The following is a 22,716-nucleotide window of genomic DNA, read 5'->3' as shown; positions in this document are numbered from 1 at the left end:
TTCTATAATAGAGGCTTAATCTACTTCTAAACTTCATTGCTAAACATACGTAAGTATATACCAATATAATGTCTATGTTCAAAGCCTTAAAATCTAAAGTGTCAAATCTCAGAATTTTCCTATTGAAAAACTTAACCTATATACATTATAAAATAAATATGAACAATATTACCTAAGAGCAGCATATATTGACTTACTGTCCCGCAACTTCTGAATGTTATTTTGTACTGGCATTTAAATAAAATTGTGGCCCGTCCAGTGTGGCTCAGTGGTTGAGCATCGACCTATGAACCAGGAAGTCATGGTTCAATTCCCAGTCAGGAAAAATGCCTGGGTTGCTGACTTGATTCCCAATAAGGGGTGTGCAGGAGGCAGCTGATCAATGATTCTCTCATCATTGATGTTTCTATCTCTCTCTCTCTCCCTTCTTCTCTGAAATCAATAAAAATATATATTTTTTAAAAAGTCAAAGGGAAGAAGTTAGTTGACAGGGATTAAATATTTAAGAGAAGGAATACTGAGCTGTGTAAAGTTCCTGAGATGAGGGAAAGATATGAGATCCAGAGCAGAGATGGAGTACTTCATTGAATTAGAATATAATAGTAGTAGTAATATTTGGTTGTTGAACAGAACCAAAAGCCAAACTCATGGCCTTCTATTGTGTTTTCCACCAACTCATTCTTCTCTACAACTGAGTTTAAGAATAAAAAAAAACCAAAAACCATTAACATCTCCATCAGTTAAATAAGCAATTAGATAGTAACATACAAAAGCAAAGATCCTGAAATAATGAAAATTATAATGACCATTATTGATAACCCTAAATTAACCAAAGAACCCAAAATCCTACTTGCAAAATATTAATAAACTACCTGGATTAATCTCTTACACGTAGATTCCCCAAGCTAGCTAGAGCAAACGATAAGAAAAAAAAAAACTCGGTCATCCAAGCACCTCCTTATCCTTTCCAATACAGTTAACAGTATATCAATTTTCTAACAAAACCCAATGACTTACCCTAAATTCAGTAAAACTTAAAAAAAAAAAAAAAAAGAAGTCCTGAGGGGAGGGTGTGTGTGTGTGTGTGTGGCAGGGGGAATGGAGATGGAAGAGGGCATAGAGCAGGGGTTCTCAACCTGTGGGTCGCGACCCCTTTGGGGGTCGAACGACCCTTTCACAGGGGTCGCCTAAGACCATCGGAAAACACATATATAATTACATATTGTTTTTGTGATTAATCACTATGCTTTAATTATGTTCAATTTGTAACAATGAAATTGGGGGTCACCACAACATGAGGAACTGTATTAAAGGGTCGCAGCATTAGGAAGATTGAGAACCATTGGCATAGAGGGAATAAATGGTGATGGGAGCCCTGACTGGTTTGGTTCAGTGGGTAGAGCGTCAGCCTGTGGACTGAAGAGTCCCAGGTTCAATTCCGGTCAAGGGCATGCACCTTGGTTGCAGGCACATCCCCAGAGGGAGGTGTGCCGGAGGCAGCTGATCCATGTTTCTCTCTCATCGATGTTTCTGACTCTCTATCCCTCTCCCTTCCTCTCTGTAAAAAATGAATAAAAATATATTTTTAAAAAATGGTGATGGGAAAAAGAAAATAGAGGAAAAAAAGACCAACAGTAAGAGAAACAGTTACATAAATCTGTTCTGTATTACAAAAAATTTAGGAATGACCTAAAAGTAAACAATAGTGAGTTGATTGAAAAAGTTATAATACATCCACACAAGAGAATACTCTGCAGTCATTGAAAGGAATAAGACTGGGCTGATTCACATATTCTTGTATGAAGAGGATTCCTTGAGTTAAAAACAAAAAGCCACAAGTTTGAGTAAAAGCATATATGTACATTATGATAACATTCTTGTAAAAATAAAACAAAAACAAAGTAAAAAAGACCCTGTATGTATAACGGTTGGGTAAATGAGTAGGAATGAAGACTTTCATTCTCCTCATATTTTTATATTATCTAAATACATTTCATATAGTATCACCTTCATAATAGTGTTTTGTAACTATATGGAAAATGTTTATAATATAATGTCATCAAGCGGTGGTAAAAATAAGTCCTATGATTGTATCTGTATCAAAATTACAACCACAAAAATTACTATATAAGGACAAGGGCTTAAACACAAATAGATTTTTATGGTAGAAGAATTGTGACATTTTTCTTTTATGTCTGTAACATTACCATTATAAATGTAGTTAGGAAAAATATATTTCTGTCCTTTCACATTAAGGGCTCTAAAATGTCTGTACAATAAAAAACAATTTCAAAAAAGGAAAACAGGTCCTTGGTTCCAGAGTACTTTATTTCCATGAAAGGAGGACAAGTCTGTTGGAGACCAAACAGGAACATTTCCCGCGTGACAGCAATCACCAAAAAAATAGTGCTGCAGCTTGAGCATTATTACATAGCTTCATGAAACATCTGGAGCAAAGAACCAGCAATGTAATTTTTTCTTAGTGTCTTCAAACAGTAGTTTATAGAAACAGTTCTGCTACTCTCTCTATATATGTATATATATGTGTGTATATACGTATATATGTGTATATATATGTATTCACTTTGATGGACTAGAGCATACAATTTATTAATAAGCTAATCTCCAAAAAGCAAAATACATCAAGCAGAGGCTAGTCTAATTGAGGAAAGTAAGCTGAAAAATCAAGAGTTGATTCTTAGACTTTTTTTAAAAAAAACAAGTGTTCATTTTCTTCTAAGAAAATACAGACACTAATCTCAGGGTTGGAAATCTTTTTGTAGGACAAAGTCTAGTCACCCGACTTTACTAGTTAAATATCTAGGTCACTTTAGCACTCTGGGACATTAAAATAATCCTGAACATAGGCAAGATCTTTTTCATTCTCATTTCTGAAATCATAGGAACTAAAATTAGCTCTCACGTGGAAATTAGCAATTTATTCCATCAGTCTTTGTTGTTTGTTTAACACGCCCAGCTTCACAAAATAGGCTATTGTCAACAGGCTCATGTCAGATTTCCCCAGAATGACTTCTGCACAGATACTGATGAATACAGTATTACCATTACAGACAGCATTTGGAAGGATACATTCTGTGACACATGGTTAAAATATCAATCATTCTAACATTGAACCTGATGTAACAACAAAGGCCTAAGCCTTCCAATTTTACTCCAACATTGATTTCAATTCATTAGATCTTCACTGAGATGCTAAAAATGGTATAGTCACAAGATATGACAAAGCCCCTCAATTCTAGGTCTTTGATTTAAAAACAAAACAGTTAAGTGTCACACTCTATTCAAACTCAACTGACAGGGCTCAAGTAAATTGCAAAATGTCCCTATGGGGCTGGTAACTATAAAAAGCACAAACTAAAATCTAACTGCAATGGTCAGAAATTATTAAAACAAAGCAGTGAGAGATGCAAGGAAGAAAAACAAAGTGATATCAATCACATCAGCAATCCTCGTCACCTTATCAATTATACCAGGCTTAATAATGATAAAAGTACCTGTCATTTACTGAGTATAATGTGCCAGTCACTTTGCATGCATTATTACTAACCTGTGTGACAACCATCCAAAGTATGGCCTTTGCCCCAGCCAGCTTGGCTCAGTGAATAGAGCGTCCACCTGCGTACTGAAGGGTCCCAGGTTTGATTCTGGTGGGGGGCACATGCCCGGGTTGCAGGCTCGATGCCCAGTGGGGGGCATATAGGAGGCAGCCAATCAATGGTTCTCTCTCATCATTGATGTTTCTCTCTCTCTCTCTCCCTCTCCCTTCCTTTCTGAAATCAATAAAAATATATTAAAAACAAAGTATGGCCTTTTATCCCTCTTTTTTAGATGAGGAAATTCAATCTCAGTAAAGCTAAGAATATTATCTAAAACCTCACAGTTGGTTAGTGGTACCCTTAAGACTGGTCCTTAGGATGACTAAGACTGCCCATTCTTCCTATACCACACCCTGCATCCCTTACGAGACCACTTAAGAGTTGAACAAACAAATGACACTTCAATCCATCTCAAATATAATGTTTTGTCTGATATTCCTTTCCCATCATTTGGTGGGTTTATATTTTGGCCATTCTTTTTCTTATATCTCATGGAGTTAATTTAAAAAACATTATAAAAATAAAGACTATTCTATCAAAGCTGAAAATCATCAAAGTCTCCTACCTAAGTAAGCAGGATGGAGAATGATGTCTCAGAGCAACAAGGTCATTTGCATCTAAAAATTAAAAAAGTACAACTCCTCTCTCCTACACCTACCCTCCTAAATATATTATATGGCCAACTAATAAATAAGCTCATGTTGCTCCTATCTTTAAAGCGATGAGGAAGTTCTCCTCAAACTTGCCTCACCCTTTTCCCATCCCTTCATAGACAAATTTGATTTTTCATCCCAGCTCATAACCTTTCAGTCCCTTTCAATGCACAACATATCAATGCAGATATTTTAGTTTTAGTTTGAAACAAAAGTATGTTTTATAAAAAGGCTACATGGCATTCCAGGGTACAGAACCTCATCATTCTAAGAACCTACACACTGGTATGTAGATTATTTCCAATTTTCCTTGTTATAACAGCCTTAGGATAAACATCTTCAAATACAGGGTGTCACACAAAAATGTATACACACTTTTAACAGCTGATAACTCAATTTTCACTCCTTTTCAGATTTAACTGATTTGAAATAATGGGTGAAGCCAGACTAAGCTTTGAATAAAGAAAATTTATCTAAAAGTACTACTAGACTTTCTTTTAATAGGGATACATAAAGTTTAAGTTTATGGTACAAAACTGGCAACAGTCAACAAATTGAGGACAAATATCGAATGAAATGACTTCTTTTCTTTTCTTTAATATATATTTTTATTGATTTCATAAAGAAAGGGAGATAAAAACATCAATGATTAGAGAATCATTGATTGGCTGCTTCCTGCATGCCCCTAACTGGGGTTTGAGCCCACAACCCAGGCATGTGCCCTTGACTGGAATCGAACCCAGGCCTGATGGTAATTCTGTTGTTTTACATAATCTTTACATATTTCTTGCTAAATCTATTTCCCTTTGCTAATGTAAATGGAATCTTTTATTGCAACTATATTTTCTAACTAGTATTTGGAAAACTATCAATTTTCTTTTATGTAAAACTAGAGGTCCGATGCACAAAATTTGTGCAAGGGGCTTGGCCCCCACCACTATGGCGGCTGCCTCTGACTTGGCCCATGCCGCCACAGCTTTGTCTGGAAGGTCGTCCAGAAGGATGTCGGGTCTAATTAGCATATTACGCTTTTATTATTATAGACTAGAGGCCCGGTGCACAAAAATTTGTGCACTGGGGGTAGGGGGAGTCCCTCAGCCCAGCCTGTGCCCTCTTGTAGTCTGGGACCCCTCGGGAGATAACGATCTGCTGACTTAGGCCTGCTCCCAGGTGGCAGAGGGCAGGCCCAATTCCTAGGTGCAGTCCCTGGTCGGGCTCAGAGCAGGGCCGATTGGGGAGTTGGGGCGCCGCCCCCTGTCATGCACAGAGCAGGGCGGATCAGGAGGTTGTGATGCCACCCTCAGTCATGCTCAGGGTAGGGCCGATTGGGGGGTTGGGGCACCGCCCCCTGTCACACTCAAGGCAGGGTCCATGGGGAGGTTGTGGCGCCACCCCCTGTCACGCACAGAGCAGGGCCAATCAGGGGGTTGGGGCACTGGCCCCTGTCACTCACAGAGCAGGGCACATCAGAGGGGTTGGGGATCCATACCATCACGCACAGAGCAGGGTCGATCTGAGGGTTGGGGAGCTCCCCCCTGTCATGCACAGAGCAGGGCCGATCAGGGGTTTGAGGAGCTCCCCGCTGTCACTCACAGAGTAGGGCCAATAGGGGAGTTGGGGCGCCGCACCCTGTCACACTCAGGGCAGGGCCGATGGGGAGGTTATGGCTCTACCCCGTCACACACAGAGCAGGGCCCGTGGGGGGCGGTTGGGGCGCCACCCTCTATCACCCACAGAGCAGGGCCGATCAGGGGGTTGGGGCGCCGCCACTGTCACATTCAGGGCAGGGCCCATGGGGAGGTTATGGCTCTACCCCGTCACACACAGAGCAGGGCCTGTGGGGGGGCGGGTTTGAGGCGCCGCACCCTGTCACACACAGAGCAGGGCCGATCAGGGGGTTGGGGCGCCACACCCTGTCACACACAGAGCTGCAGGGCAATCAGGGGGTTGGGGCGCCTTCCCCTGTCACGAACAGAGCAGGGCCAATAGGGAGGTTGTGGCCCTGCCCCCTGTCACACACAGAGCCGCAGAGCGATCAGGGGGTTTGGGCGCTGTCCCCTGTCACGCTGATCCCAGTGCCAGGAGGCCTTGTGGCTCTGCTGATCCCGGTGCTGGGAGGCATATTATCCTTTTACTATATAAGATAGAGGCCTGGTGCACGGGTGGGGGTCGGCTGGTTTGCCCTGAAGGGTGTCCTGGATCAGGGTGGGGGTCCCCACTGGGGTGCCTGGCCAGCCTGGATGAGAGGATGATGGCTGTTTGCAGTTGGTCACACACCCTTCAGGGTGGGGGTTCCCACTGGGGTGCCTGGCCAGTCTGGGTGAGGAGCTGAGGGCTATTTTCAGGCTGGCGAGTGACTGAAGCTCCCAACCGCTTCTTTTTTTCTTTTTCTTTTTTTATTCTGGGCCAGCTTTAGCTCTGAGGCTTGGCTCCAGCTCTTAGGCCTCCACTGCTGAAAGCAGGTACCTGGTTTGTTTGGGTTCTATAATCGAAACACTGTTTCAACTCCAGCTCTGAGATCCCGGCTGGCTGAAAGTAGGTTTCTGGGGTTTTGTTTAGCTCCTATATTTGTAACAATGTTTCAAACTACAAGCTCAGAGGCCGGCAGCGGCAGGCGGGGAACGTTGGAGTCCTCCGTCACTGAAGCAAGCAAGCAAGCCTCATGTTCAATTCAAGCTGCCCGGCTGCTGGCCGCCATCTTGGCTGGCAGTTAATTTGCATACCGCCCTGATTAGCGAATGGGAAGGGTAGCGGATGTACGGCTAATTACCATGTTCCTCTTTTATTAGATAGGATTCTTATAAATGTTTTATGTTTTAAATATTTATATGCATATTTCATTCAGCAATCTTGTTTATTTGTTTATTTTTTAAGTAATTCTCAAATGTATTTTCAGGTAGACAATAACCAAGTTATCTATAAAATATAATTTTCTTTTTCTCCCGAATATTATAACGCAATAAGGAAAGCAGCAGACTAAGCCAGAACATATTCTAAGTCACCTCTTAGTGTTATAAATCTATACAAGTTATTTTTTAAAAAAACATGCATTCATATAGAAAAATAATGATAAAATAAATTTTTTTTTAAAATCCTATATAATAAAATCCTAATATGCAAATTGTCCCCTTGGGTGGTCATTTCACAGCTCACTATGATGTGCGCTGACCACCAGGGGGTGGCACAGAATATGGCAGGCGTCGGTGACACAGTGCTGGCAGTGAGCAGCAGTGGAAATGCTGCTGGCCCTGATGGGACACAATGAGAGCAGGACCACAGCGGGATGGTGGAGCAGGTGAGGGGGCAGTGCCAGGTCAAGGCGGGTGTGAGTGGGGAACCAATCGTCCCACAGACAGCGACCAGCAGTGGCAGCAGGGGGCGGGGCCGCTGCCAGGCTCCCAGGCACTGAGGGAGCTGGGTGGGGGGCCCGGCCCCCATCAATGGCCCCGAAGGCAGGATGGTGAAGCAGGTGAAGGAGCGGTACCATGCCAAGCCGGGATGCCAGGCAGGGCTGCGGGGCTGTGGGGCTGCAGGGCTGCAGGGCTGCGGGCACAGGCTGGGGCTGTGAGGCTGGGGGCACAAGCGGGGGCCGGATCTCTGCAGGCCACCCCGAGGGGCCCGCCTGTGCACAAATTCGTGCACCGGGCCTCTAGTAATAAAATATGCATTCATTTTGTAGGTTTAGGAGGATATAGGGGGGATAAGTGGTGATGGATGGAGATTTGACTTGGGGTGAACACACAATACAGTGTACAGACCTGAAACCTCTATAATTTTGTTAACCAGTGTCACCCCAATAAATTCAATAAAAAGGGGAAAAAAGCCCTGGCCAGTTTTCTCCGTGGTTAGAGCGTTGGCCCAGGGATTCCTGTTCAAGGGCCCCATACCTCATACCTTGGTTGCAGGTTTGCCAGCCCCAGTAGGGGTGTGTGCAGGAGGCAACCAATCAATGTGTTTCTCTCACATCAATGTTTCTGTCTGTCTTTCCCTCTCTCTTCCAACCTCTAAAATGATCAATGGAAAAATAACCTTGGGTGAGGATTAAAAAAAAGTATTTGTATCTAATTGTCTTCGAAGCATTCACGGATCCTCTGGAGTTTATTTTTGGTGACAGTATTAACCAAACACTGTTTGGTATTAATCAAAATATTGTTTTGATATTAACTAAGATAATGTCTGATTAATAGTTAATAGCACTGCTAACCAAGTATTTCTATTTGGTTAGAAATACAAAGAGAAATGTCTCCAAATTGTCAAACACTTTTTAAAAGATATTTCTGCTGTATTGTTTAAAACGCTAAGTCTTCATTTTAAAATTTTCATTGAAAATTATTTCTTTTATTAATATAAACAAGCACCTTTTCCAATTTCATGCTTTTTTGCCTTGTATTTTAATTTTGCAGATTTGGAAGGAACTCTTATTTGCCTATCCCTTTTTCATTTATGTGTAATTTTTATTTTAGGTATGACTTAGGTAAATGGATTAGGAAAATAGATTTTATAGAGAAATTATTCTCATGACTGAACAAATATTTATTGAATGTCTATTCAGAAATGTGTTAACAGATCTGTTTGGTCTGCTCTAAGTGATTTTTTTTTTAATATTTCTTATTGATTTCAGAGAGGAAAGGAGGAGGAAAGATAGAAACATCTATGATGAGAGAGAATCACTGATCAGCAGCCTATGGATCAAGTCCACAACCCGGGCATGTGCCCTGACTGGGAATCAAACCGGGACCTCCTGGTTCATAGGTTGACGCTCAACCACTAAGCCACACCAGCTGGGCCTGAATGATTTAAAAAAAAAAAAAAATCTTAAACCATTTACAAAATCTAACCATCTTAAAAATCCTCTTCTGGTTCCTCAATGTCTAAGCAATCAAGGCCATTCTATTTGTATGCTACGAAAGGCTCTTTGTGACTTGTTCTGTTTTCCTTTTAGTCTCATCTTTTCTTCCCCAATCTGCTATCTTATATTCGCTTTAGCCCTATCTACATGCAAGTCTCCAAACTTAACATACCTTTCACAAAATTCTGTTCTCTATACTTGGAATTCTTCCCTCTGCTTCTATTCATTCTTTAGCATTCAGCTCAAAGACCCAGGACCTTCACTAGTAACACCCCCACATTACTGGTGTCCTTCAGACTTCTGTTCTCAATTGCCTACGAAATACTCCACTTGAATATCCCAGAGACTTCTCATATTCTATATGCTGGAAACTGAAAACATCACCTCCCCCAAATCAGCTCATTTCCCCTTGTCCCTTCTTCAGCAATGGCACTACTACCTATCCTCTTGCTAATTTGAAATCCTAAACACCATACTGGGCTCCTACTTCTTAATTTCCAACATGTCCTGCTATTCTATCCATGAATTTCTCTCAAATCCATCCAGTAATCTCTATACCTACTACCTCTACCTAGTTAGGCCACTAATGTATCTAATCTGGATTATTAAAACCATTTTCTACTTACTTCTCTGTACCTCCAGTCTTAATTTCCCCTGCAATCCATCCTCCACATTACTCCTAGAATACATCTGCCTAAGCACAATTCTGAATATGTTATTCCCCTACTTTAAAACTTTAGTGAATAAGAACAGGGATGGGTAACTCTAAAGACACTAGAACTCTCCACACCATGTCCTTAAGATAAATTCCAACCTCCTCACTAGGCCTTATAAAGGACAAACATAATCCTCCCCAGCCCTATCTCCGGTCACTTGTCCACCACATTTTAGGCATGTTCAACTTCGCAGTTCCCCTACTACTCAGTGCTCCTTGCACATGCTGCTCCTTCAGTCTGTGATATTCTTCTTTCTACCTGGCTAACTTCTACTCATTCTTCAGAACTCAACTAAGATACCACTTCTCTTTCAAATGATTCTCTAAATCCCAAAGCTGAGGTCAGATTTCCCTTTTATGTGATTCCACTGCAAACCCCACACATTCTGACACACTGAGGCAAACAAGGTTAATTGCTTGTTTATTTGTCCACTTTCCCCACTGGTGTGTAAACTGCAAAGATAGGTGTTTTTTTTGTCTTTTCCTATTCTAATCTGTAGGCAAAACATATATGAAAAACTGGGCCAGACTCAGGGGGAGGAGTGAAAATTGGTAGAAGTACTATGAATAACTTAAGATGTGCAGACGACACCATCTTACTGGCAGAAAGTAGCAATGATTTGAAACAACTTCCAATGAAAACGAAAGAAGTGCCAAAGCAAGACTGTATTTGAACATCAAGATGAAAAACTGTAGAAGAAATACATAACTTTAACTTTGAAAGAAGACCCTGGAATTGTTAAAGATTTTGCTTATATTGGTTCAGTCATCAATTCAAACGGAGACTATAGCCAAGAAATCAAGAAAAGACTGAGACTCAAAAGGGCAGAAATGGAAGAATTAGGAAAGATCACCAAGAGCAAAATGTCATTAGAGACCACACCCTCGTATTCCCAATTACTATGTATGGATGTGAAAGTTGGACAGAAAAAAATTGATTCATTTGAAATATGGTGTTAGAGGAAAGCTCTAAAGGCCCTGGACCAACAGAAAGATGAACAAGTGGGTCCTAGAGCAAGTTAAGCCTGAAACATCGCTGGAAGCAAAAACGACAAAATTGAAGCTGTCCTACTCTGGGCACATCGGGAGAGGCAAGGCTCTCTGGAAAAGACAATACTGCTGGGCAGGAAAAGAGGAGACCAAATATGAGATGGACTGACTCTAAAAAGTCAGAGAAGTGAGTCTGTGGAGTTGAGCAGGGCTTGTTAAGGACAGGACACTGTGGACATCACTCATTCATAGGGACACCAGGAACCAGAGCCAACTCAACAGCAGGTAACACACATCCACTTGTCTTTCTTATTTATTGTGGCTCTTCTAGAACTTAGCACAGAATGGTCAATCAATAAATATTAAGTAGTACAAGCATTCATAATTGAGGCTGTGAGTCAACTTTTTACTGAATGAAGTAGACAAATGAAAACTAAGGATTATTTCCCAGAAAAATGAACATAAATATATTTTTAAATACTTTTATATGATTTCTAAGGTATCTTGGTCCCCAGGTTAAGTCCTGCCCTAGGACCTCTGTTTCTAAAGTCATAAGAAGACTGCTAAGAGAAAGGAAGAGATCAGCACAATGATCCTATTATTCCTTACCTTGTCTCTTCTCCACAAAAATCCTGTTCCTCCTTCTCCGGCACCCATAGCTAAATCACCACACCTTTCCCCAGGCTGACTTGGAATTTCCATCCACTCTGTAACTCCCATAGAGTTTAGGAATGCAGTCAAACGTTTCCTTCTCAAGGGTATATCATACACATCAGTTATTATAATCTCCCATACCATTATTATAATCTTAGTCATTTCCTGAAGCAGTCATACTATTTTCTCAACTTTTTAAAATCAACTTTTTAACTTAAATGTAGTGACATCCTAAGTAATAATATCTGTGAAATCACAGTTTTGATATCATGGCTAGTATTTTCCTACCTCAAAATAACACACTTAAAAAAAAAAAAAAGACTTTAGACGCTCACCAGCCACCAAGTTTGATTTTATTTTTTTAGATTTTTAAAAATTGATTTTTACAGAGAGAGGAAGGGAGAGGGAGACAGAGAGAGAGAGAGAAACATCAATCGATTGCTTCCTGAACGTCCCCTATCACGGATTGAGCCCACAACCTGGGCATGTGCCCTGACTGGGAATCAAACCAGCAACTTTTGCATGCACGGGACAATGTCCAGCCAACTGAGCCACACTAACCAGGGCACCAGCTACCAAGTTTCAGAGCACAATTTTAAGGTTTCTGCAGTTACTCCGGGATCTCTGATGGGTAAGTAATAATTTGGACATTTAGAGGGGTTTTTTTTTAAAGCCAGGGGAAACTAAAAAACATTTGGTCCAATCCTCTCACCTTATAGATTAAAAAGTTAAAATCCAAAGCGGTACATAATTTGTCCAAGGTCAGATAAGATGTTTAATAAAATGTCTAGGATTAGTATTCAGGTCTACTATCAGTCCAGTACACTTTCCACTACACTGTATCCATTCAGATTACACTAGAATAATACAGTATCCAGAATTCTTCATCTGTTACCTACCTCACTCTTCCATTCAGATTTATATGAATATGTTGCTTAAAATCTGGATATTTGGATGCCAGATATGCAAAGTCAGGAGGTTTGTCCTTGTATCTATTTCTTGCATGCATTGATTTACTCAGAGCCATCTTTAAAAAGAAAAAAAAAGGAAAAAACGAACATATTTAGTTTAAAAATATATTAATGGGGAAAACCTATGGTTGCCAAGTCAACAGTTACAGTCAACACATCCTTACCAATCAAGTGAGAAAGTAGAAGATATATTTTTAAATGTATATAACAAATAAGAATATGAAAGATGCTCATCATGATCTGTCATTAGAGAAATGCAAATCAAAACCACAATAAGATACCACTTTACCCATTAGGATAGCTGGCAATTATTTAAAAAATTTTAGAAGAAAATAATAAATGTTGGAAAGGATATGAAAAAATTAGAGCCCTCATGTATTGCAGGTGGGAACATAAAACAGTACAACTACTATGGAAAACAATTTGGTGGTTCTTTAAAAAGTTAAAAAACAGAACCACCATAAGATCCAGCATTTCCAATCCGAAGTATGCACAAAAAAACTAAAAGCAGGGACTTAAACATATATTTGTTTACCAATGTTCATAGCATCATATTCACAACAGCCAAAAGGTGGAAACAACCCCAAATATCCATATACAGTGGGGCCTTGACTTATGAGTGTCCCGACTAACGAGTTTTTCCGAGATACGAGCCGTCTCTCGGCCCATTTTTTGCTTTGAGTTGACAGAGTAATTCGAGTTAATGAGCTCCTTAACGAGCTCCGTCACGGAATGAATTAAACTCATAAGTCAAGGCCCCACTGTACAGATGAATAAACAGAATGTGGTATATGCATACAATGGAATATTATCTATATCTATATATAAAAGCCAAGTGACTAAAACGACCAGAATGACTGGTCTCTGTGATGCTCACTGCAGCCTGCCAACTGGCCAAATTGGGGCAGGGCTGGCCGGGCACCTCGCCTGACCCCTTCCCCCAGCAGCCCACCTCTCACATCTCCTCCCCCGAGCCAGCTGGCCTCAATTGGCCCCAATTGGGGTGGGGCAGCCAGACACCATCCGTGCACGAATCTGTGCACTGGGCCTCTAGTCCTATATAATAAAAGGCTAATATGCAAATCAACTGAACAGTGGAACAACTGGTCACTATGATGTGCACTGACCACCAGGGGGCAGACACTCAATGCAGGAGCTGCCCCTTGGTGGTCAGTGCGCTCCCACAGGGGGAGCACCGCTCAGCCAGAAGCCTGGCTCATGGCTGGTGAGTACAGTGGCAGTGGTGAGAGCTTCTCCTGCCTCCGTGGCAGTGCTAAGGATGTCCGACTGACGGCTTAGGCCCAGTCCCCATGGGGTCCCGGACTGCGAGAGGGTGCAGGCCAGGCTGAGAGGGGACCCTCTCCCCTGGAGTGCATGAATTTCATGCACTAGGCCTCCTGTATATATATAAAACCCTAAGTGACCTCTCGACCAGTAGGCTGTTTGACTGGTCGCTATGATGCATACTGACCACCAGGGGGCAGACACTCAATGCAGGAGCTGCCCCCTGGTGGTCAGTGCATTCTCACAGTGAGGGCTGCTCAGCTGACTGACTGACTGGTGCCAATGCTGGGCTCACGGCTGGTGAGTGCTGGGAGCCTCTCCTGCCTCTGTGGCAGTGCTACCAAGCAGCGGAGGCAGGGTCCGCAGGGCCAGGATGAGGGTGAGCACCCCAGCGCCAGGTCCAGGTTCCTCCCCAGCCACCTGCTGCTTCACACACTACTTTATCCCTCAGGGAATGTTGGACTACCGGTTTCAGCCGGATCCCAGCAGTCCAACATCCCCCAAGGGGTCCCGGATTGTAGAAGGGTGCAGAGCTGGCTAAGGGACCCCACCAGTGCATGAATCTGTGCACCGGGCCTCTAGTTTAACCATAAAAAAGAATGAAATTCTGATACATGCTAAGCATGGACAAATTTTAAAAACAAGGGTAACAAGCCACATCCAAAAGGGGTATTGTATTATGTTAAATATTGTATTATCCCATTTATATGAGGTACCAAGATTAGGAAAATTCATACAGGTAGCGTAGAATAGATTTTTCTGTGGGTTTGGGAGAGGGAGAAATAATGAGTCATTCTTTAATGGGTACGCGGTTTCTGTTTAGGATTAAAAACTTCTAGAAATGCATAGTGTTGATGGTCGCACAACACTGAATATATTTAACGTCACTGAATAGTATACTTAAAAGTGGTTAAAATGATAAATTTTGTTATATATATTTTGTCACAATAATATACACAGCATATGATGAGTCTTTTTTTTTTTAACCAAGGAAAGAAAATTGGAAATTATGCCTTTAAAAATATCAAAGTAGCAGAAGGTACTATAATCTACAGCCAAGAATATTATAATCAGAGGTTAGTTTTACAGTAGCCTTGCATGGACTGATAATTTGTAGTGTACCAAAAATCACTTAAGTTTCAAAAATTATCTTCTATTCCAACTTCCTTTATAAATGTCAGCCTTGTCACTTCTAGGTAGCTAAAACCAAATGAAAACAAACATAATTTGTCTTCTACCAGATTATAAAGAGGAAAAAAGTGAATGTATTTATAGCAATAAATTAAAACTAGAAGAAAAGCCAGTGGTTTAGTAAATCTCTAAGTAGTTGGTAATTTAAAAAATATTTTAGAATACTACATATCTCTGCATGGTAGGTGATTTTTCTTTTTTTCTTTATACCATTCTGCATTTTCCACTCTTTTTTATAATGAGCATTCATCTAAACAGTATTATGTAAGCCAGAAACCTAGGAGTCACCTGATAGCTCTCTATCCCTCTCATATTCCAAGAAATAACAGTCATGTGGATTTAATCCACTAAAAATCTCCCAAATCCATCAATTTTTCCGTTTCCATCAATATAAGCCAAATACAAGTTACCTAGATTGCTATAGCAGTCTCTTAATTGGTCTCCCTGACTCCACTTTTATTCTCTCCATTCTTTTTTCCATTTTGCAGTGATCATTTCTAAACACAAACCTTATTACATCCTCCTCGTATGCCCACTTGCTCAAAACCTTACTCTTAGGATAAAAACAAAAAACCTTACTTCAGCATACAAATTAGGTCCAGCCTGGTGTGGATTCACCTATTTCTTCACTATCAGCTTAAGTCTCTCTCTCTCACACACACACACACCCCTGAGCTCATTCTTCTATTCCTCCACTCTGGCAATAGGATCTTTACACAGATTACTCCTTTTGTCTATGAGAGCGATTTCAACCTTGTTCATCTCATGGCACTTAAACAAATTACTAAAATTCTGCAGTACACCAAAAAACCTATTACATTTTTTACTGATCTGACAAAAAATTATTTACGTATTTATTCACAGAGGACAGCTATTGCTGTGTGGGCTGTTGCCTTTTTTTTTTTTTAACCTAAATAGTCAGGTATTACATATTTTAAAAATTCTCATGGCACATCAATTAAAAATCGCTGGTCTATAATGTCTCCCCCCCCACCCCCATCTCCTCCCACCCCACCTCACCTGATGAATTCCTACTCATCCTTACTATCACACTTCAAGCATCTCTTCTTCAGGAATGTCTTTCCTTCCTTGATCTCCCGGTTAAGCCATACCCCCTATTAAGCCATATCCCCTAGCAACAAGCACCTTTTCTTTGCAAGCTTTGTTTGAGATGTAATTTTACATAGTCGTAAATCTGTTCACTCTATTTCAGAAATGTTTTTTGACAGCTTTCTACACTGCAAATTTAACAACCATTTTCAAAAAAGAACTGTCTTCACCCCAGACCTTTCCAAATCATATATCCAACTGCCCGCTAGACTTCTCATTTGAATGGTTCAAAAGTATTTCATGCACAACATGTCCAAAGTTAAATAACTTCTACCCACCCCCAAATGGTCCTCATCTGACCTTCCCTATTTCACTGAATGACACCACTATCTTTCTTCTGGTGCACAATCCAGAAATCTTTAGTATCTTCTCCACCCCACCCCCCCAATTCCAAACACACCATGTCCTGAATATTCTCTATCTCCTCATTATTTCTTGATAATTTTTCACCCTTCACAACTACACATTACTAACCCAGGTCATTATCATCTTTCTTGGATTACGGTAACTGATCTCTCTATAACCGATCTTGCCCCTGCAATCCACTTTTCACATAGCAGAAAGTCTTCTCTACCCCATCCCAAACAAATCTGAATATTCTTTGCTAAATCCCCTCAGTGGCTTCCTAAAGCTATTAGGCTGATAAAGTCCAAAATTATTAACAAGGTATTCAGTGATGGCGAACCTATGACACGTGTGTCAAAGGTGACACGTGAACTCATTTTTTGGGTTGATATTTCTTTGTTAAATGGCCTTTAGATATATAAAATAAATATCAAAAATATAAACTTTGTTTTACTATGGTTGCAAATATCAAAAAATTTCTATATGTGACACGGCACCAGAGTTAAGTTAGGGTTTTTCAAAATGCTGACATGCCGAGCTCAAACGGTTCGCCATCACTGGTATAGATCTAGGCCAGTGGTTCTCAACCTTCTGGCCCTTTAAATACAGTTCCTCATGTTGTGACCCAACCATAACATTATTTTCATTGCTACTTCATAACTGTAATGTTGCTACTGTTATGAATCGTAATGTAAATATCTGATATGCAGGATGGTCTTAGGCGACCCGTGAACGGGTCGTTTGACCGCCAAAGGGGTCGCGACCCACAGGTTGAGAACCGCTGGTCTAGGCCTTGCCTATCCTTCCAGCCTCATTTGTTGCCACTTCCCCCTTCCATCACTGTGCTCCAGGCATACTGGCCTTTTCATTTTCCTTCATTCACTCTGACATTTTAAAGGTATGTTATCCTAAATGCATAAGACCAATGGACAGGGCTCACTGAAGATAAAGACTGACCTTTGCAAAGAGAACTACAGGCCTGGGATGTAACTACCCACTATGACCTGGCCAATTGGGATTTATTATGATCAGACCATGGTGTGTGGTTATTTTGGTGACTGAGCTTATCAGGCCTGCCATGTGGCCCCCATGAGCCTGTCAGGTTTATTGCATAGACCCTTTTTCGTTCACATATGGCAGATTCATTTCCTACCTTACTCAACCTTTTTGGTCAGAACAGAATGAATAGATAAAGCCACTTCTTTGCGAATCAAGCTCCTCCTATAGGCAACGGGCTCTCCGCTAAATGGACCATGTTCCTCAATTTAGTTCAGTGTCACCTCTCACCCGCCATCAGCATGGTCACCTCCTTCTCTCTAAGTCTAACCTAATCTACTTTCCTCTTCCTGGCCCATCCTGCCCTTAGCTACAGGGGCCTCCTTGCTGTTTATCAATTCTGGTATACTCCTGCCTCAGGGCTTTCGTGTTTGTATGGTCCGCGTGGACTTTTCTCCGACCAGAAACACATCCATGCAAGATACCCTGGCCTTGTTCAGGTCTCTGAATCAGCTGTCACCTCACTGATGCCTTTCCTACTATCTTTACTTAAAAATTGCAGTAGTGAACGCACTCCTGGTTGCCCTTACTTGCTTCGAACTTCTACGTAGAACTTACCCATTTGGCATTCCATACATTCCATATATTTCCCTTTTCTTCTTTTTTAAATCTGCCATGCCAGTGAGCTTCATGAGGGAAAATCTTTCGTCTGTCTTGTTCACGCGATTTCCCAGCACCAAACTAGGCAATCCGGTCCTGGGAGAGTAAGCACTCGGTACTCGCTGACTGAAAACCCTGGTGTGTGACTCTTCTCACGCAAACACAGCACCTCATTCGGGTGAAGAGTCGCCCATCTTGACTCCCAAAGAGGCTCAGTCCTAAGGTTGGGGCTTTTTCTTCCGGGCTGACCGAGTCGGTCGTAAAAAAAAAACCAAAGTAGTCGAACCCTGACGCTACTTGTTCCCTTGGTTTCTCTGGAGCCTTAAATAATCTTCTTCCACTACCACGCACCTTAACGCAATCTAGATGTCGCTTTCAGAATTTCGAATCCCTTCTTAACAAATTCCTCCCACGTCAGCCCCAATCTCCCTTTTTCCTCGTTGCCTTCCTTCATAAACCCGACTTTTCCTTCCAAGTCCCGCCACGGCCCGCTCTCCATCTCTCCCACTGCTCCCCACCTTCATCTTAGCCATTCGGTTTGCCCTCCCGCCTCAGTTTCCGATCTCTCCGAACCTCCTCAGCCCCGGGGGCCTTCCCTACTTCAGTCGTGGTCTCCATCCTATTAGTCAACTCCTCACCCCTCACACACCCCGACCCCTATCGGGTCTCTCTCCCTAGACCCCCGGAGTCCAGCACCCGAGAATGAGGAACCTGGGTGATCCATGGGCTAAGTGAACTCGTCACCATCGGGAAAGACAGTAAGTGACTTACCTCTGCGGGCCAAGTTCCAGCCAAACCACCAATCCGGAGCGGGCCTCTAACCCCTAGTCTCAAACCATATGCAGCGCGAAGCTCCTAGAAACGCAGATGTTACGCTCCCAGCGCGTCGCCATCTTGGACAGACATCCAGCCTCGCGATTGGACGATGAACATCTCGCGCGATCTCTAGTAGAGTCTGAAGAAAGAATAAACTGTCGCGAGACTTGGAGTTAGCGGCGCCTTCTGACCAAAAAAAAAAAAAAAAAAAAGGCGGGGCGGGGCGGGGGTGGGGTGGGGAGGAGGCGTGGTAACAAGCTGAGTCCTTGGTGGAGGTACCTGCATTAGAATCTGCTAGGTAACTTTTGACAAATGTAGATTTTTTTTTTTAAATTGCTTTCTGGACCTCACTCTAGACTTACTAAACCATAGTCTCGGGGACTGGTCAGGAAATATAGGGATGGAAGTGGGGCGGGGGAGACGGCGTTTAGATTTGGTGGCGGGCAATTAGCGTTGGTTGTGCAACAGGTCTCTCTACTGGGATGTCTCATTTAAACATCACAGATAAACTGTGAGGTGGAAAGAGTAGCTGGGGATCGTTTGCTCAAGGTCTTACACCCAGATGACATCAAGTCCACGTTCTTTGTGTATCTTTACCTGCCTCGAGCTGGAAGCATTATTAAATACATTTCATTTTTCTTTTCAACGCGGTTGTACTAATTTTTACCCTCTGGTACGTAGAGTGAGCATTAGTCTCCCCATTTTACAATAGACGTAAAAAGGTCTATTACCTGCCCAGGTCGCGGTTCCTGGTCCGGGCACATGTCTAAGTTGCAGTTGGATCCCAGGTCAGGCAGCCCATCCATGTTTCTCTCTCAAACTGATGCTTTTCTTTTTCTCTCCCTCTCCCTTCCTATTTCTGTTAAATCAATGAAAGCATATCCTCGGATGAGGATGAAAAGAAAAAGAATGGAAGAAATTTCCTGAAGCTGAGAAAGATACAAGTCTTCAAATTAAAAGAGTTCACTGTGTACCAAACGGAATGAATTTTAAAAGACCAAGTCAAGTTTTCAGAGCCGTCCCTAGTACAGTATGACTGGTGTTCTTATAAGGCGAGGAGATTAGGTCGCAGACAACGCAGAGGGGTGGCCAAGAAAGGACACAGCAAGAAGGTGCCCATCCTCAGGAGAAACCAAACCTGCTGATGCCTGGATCTTGGCCTTCCAAGCCTCCAGAATTGTGAGAAAAGAAATCTCTGTTGTTTAAGCTACCTAGTCTGTGGTAGTTTGTTGTGGAAGCCCTAGCAAACTTATACAAACCTCTTTGGTTATGTGTATTCAAAAGTATCTTATACTTTTTCATGCTATTGTAAATGGAGCTGGTTTTTGTGTATTGATTTTGCATCCTGCAACCTTGCAGAATCTGTTTATTCTACCTCTTTTTGTTGGAATCCTTGAGGTTTTCTACATATAAAATCATGTCATCTGTGAACAGAGGTAATTTTACTTCTTCCTTTCCAATTTTGATGCTTTTTATTTCTTTTCCTTGCCTACTTGATCTGGCTAGAACTTCCAGTACTCTGTTGAACAGAAGTGGCATAAGCGGGCATTCTTGTCTTATTGCTGCTCATCTTAAAGAAAACGCTTTTGGTCTTTCACCATTGAGTATGCCATTAGCTGGGGCTTTTCATTTCTGTGTAGCCTTTATTATCTTGAGGTAGTTTCCTTCTGTTCCTAGTTTGTTGAGTGTTTTTATCAAAAAGTGGTGCTAAATGCTTTGTCAAATGCTTTGTCTACATTTGGTTTTCCCCCCTTCATTCGGTTTATGTGGTATATTAATTGATTTTCATATGCTAAACTTTCCTTGCATTCCAAGAGTAGACCCACTTAGTCATATTGTATTTTAATATGCTGTTGAACTCGGTTTGCTAGTATTTTGTTGAGGATTTTGCATTAATATTAATAAGGGATATTGGTGTTGATTTCTTTTTTTGTGGTATCATTGTCTGATTTTTGTTTCAGGGTAATCTAGAGTAAGTGTGAAAGTGTTCCTTCCTCTTCAATATTTTGGAAAGAGTATGAAGAGGATTGGTGTTCATTCTTTAAATATTCACTATCGTTATATTTAATCTGTCTGGAATCTAGTGAGATATGAACCTTTTCTAAATGGCTAGCTGAATGTTTCACTACCCTTAAGGTGTTTTTATTGTAGTAAAATACACATAACATAAAGTTTACTGTCTTAACCATTTTTTAAACATATATATTTTTTATTGATTTCAGAAAGGGAGAGCGAGAAACATCAATGATGAGAAAGAATCATTGATTGGCTGCCTCCTGCACACCCCACACTGGGGATAGAGCCAGCAACCCGGGCATGTGCCCTGACCAGGAGTCAAACCATGACCTCCTGGTTCATAGGTCGATACTCAACCACTGAGCCATGCTGGCTGGGCATCTTAAACATTTCGAACTGTACAGTTCAGTAGTGTTAATTTTGTGAACATTGTTGTGAAACAGATCTCCAGAACTTTCAACTTGCAAAACCGAAACTCTATATACATTAAACAACAATTCCCCTTGTCTCTCTCCCCCTAGGTCCTGGTAATCACAATTCCACTTTGTGTTTCTATGAATTTGACCATTTTAGATAGCTTATATAAGTGGAATCATACAGCATTTACCTTTTTGTGACTGGCCTATTTCATTTGAACACTGTTTTTAACCCATCAATTTGAATTGTCTTCTTCGTAATTTATATAGTTCCCATATATGCTTGGGTTTATTTCTAGGCTTGTTTCATTGATCTGTTTGCCTATTTCTATACATGTACACATTTGTTTTAATTACCATAGATTTTTTTATTCATCTTCACCTGAGGATATTTTTTCATTGATCTTTTAGAGAGAGTGGAAGAGAGAGGGAAAGACAGAAACATTGATGTGAGAGAACCACATCCATTGGTTGCCTCCTGCACATGCCCCAACCAGGCCCTGGGCCGGCGAGGAGCCTGCAACCGTGGTACCTGCCCTTGACCGGAATCAAACCCGGGACCCTTTGGTCTTCAGGCCATCGCCCTATCCGCTGAGCCAAACCGGCTAGGGCACCATAGCTTTTTATTGTCTAACTCTCCTCACAAGTTTATGCTTCCAAATAAACTCAGGAACCATTTTACTAAGTTTTCTACAAAAATCCTTTCGAGATGTTTTATTGTTATTACATTAAATATAAAGATCAATTCTGAGAGAATCGGCATCTCTACAATATTGACTCTTCCCATTTATATTTAATATGACTTCACCCTAGCATACAAGACCATTCAGAACAGAGTCCTACCCTTTTCTTCCCATGTTTAGCCACCCTCCAGCCAAACTCACTGTACTTCTGGTCCCTGAACATTCTTTGTGTTCTCTCTCTCTCTCTCTCTCTCTCTCTCTCACCCCTCACCTCCCCCTCCCTCTCTCTCTCCTCAAGCTGCCCCTCTTCTCCATCCCACTGTTTCAGCTGTCTACAACCTATACATACTTTATGTTCCATCACAAATTGCCACTTCACCCATACTCCCTGAGTCCTCCATCCAGATGTGACTTCTCCCTCCTTTGAAACTCCATAGTACTTGGTTTGTCATTTTATTAAGGTGCTCACCCCATTTTGTTCTTTGTTGTTATTTTTATGCATCTCTTATTGGTCCGCAATCAGCAATTTTGCATTAGAACAACAGGTCTCAACAATTTTGGATTAGAACAGGTTGACGTTCAACTACTGCGGCCACTGCGGCCCGGCATCAATCATTCCTTTTTATGGCTGAATAATATTCCACTATAGGATATAGAAACCACATTTTACTTATCCATTCATCAGTTGATGGACATTTGGATTGTTTCTGTTTTTTGGCTATTGTGAACTATTCGTGTACATGTTTTTGT

The 22,716-nt window shown here is 41.5% G+C and overlaps 1 protein-coding gene across 1 annotated transcript in view; it reads right to left on the bottom strand.

The window, feature by feature from the left end:
* METTL16 (methyltransferase 16, RNA N6-adenosine) overlaps window positions 1-18,946 on the bottom strand; it is a 78,337-nt gene extending 59,391 nt beyond the window's left edge. The window contains exons 1-2 of the mRNA XM_059669151.1: window positions 18,807-18,946; window positions 12,378-12,505 (exon numbers count right to left, since the gene is read on the bottom strand). Of these exons, the coding sequence (XP_059525134.1) occupies window positions 12,378-12,505 (128 nt within the window). The 5' untranslated portion in view covers window positions 18,807-18,946. The remainder of the gene's footprint in view (window positions 1-12,377; window positions 12,506-18,806) is intronic.
* Between the last annotated feature and the right edge of the window lie 3,770 nt (window positions 18,947-22,716).

This window comes from Myotis daubentonii, chromosome 16, assembly GCF_963259705.1.
Source record: "Myotis daubentonii chromosome 16, mMyoDau2.1, whole genome shotgun sequence".
In the NCBI taxonomy this organism is placed as follows: Eukaryota; Metazoa; Chordata; class Mammalia; order Chiroptera; family Vespertilionidae; genus Myotis; species Myotis daubentonii.
Note: the sequence above shows the minus strand (reverse complement) of the source record. Positions and strands in the feature narration are given on the sequence as shown.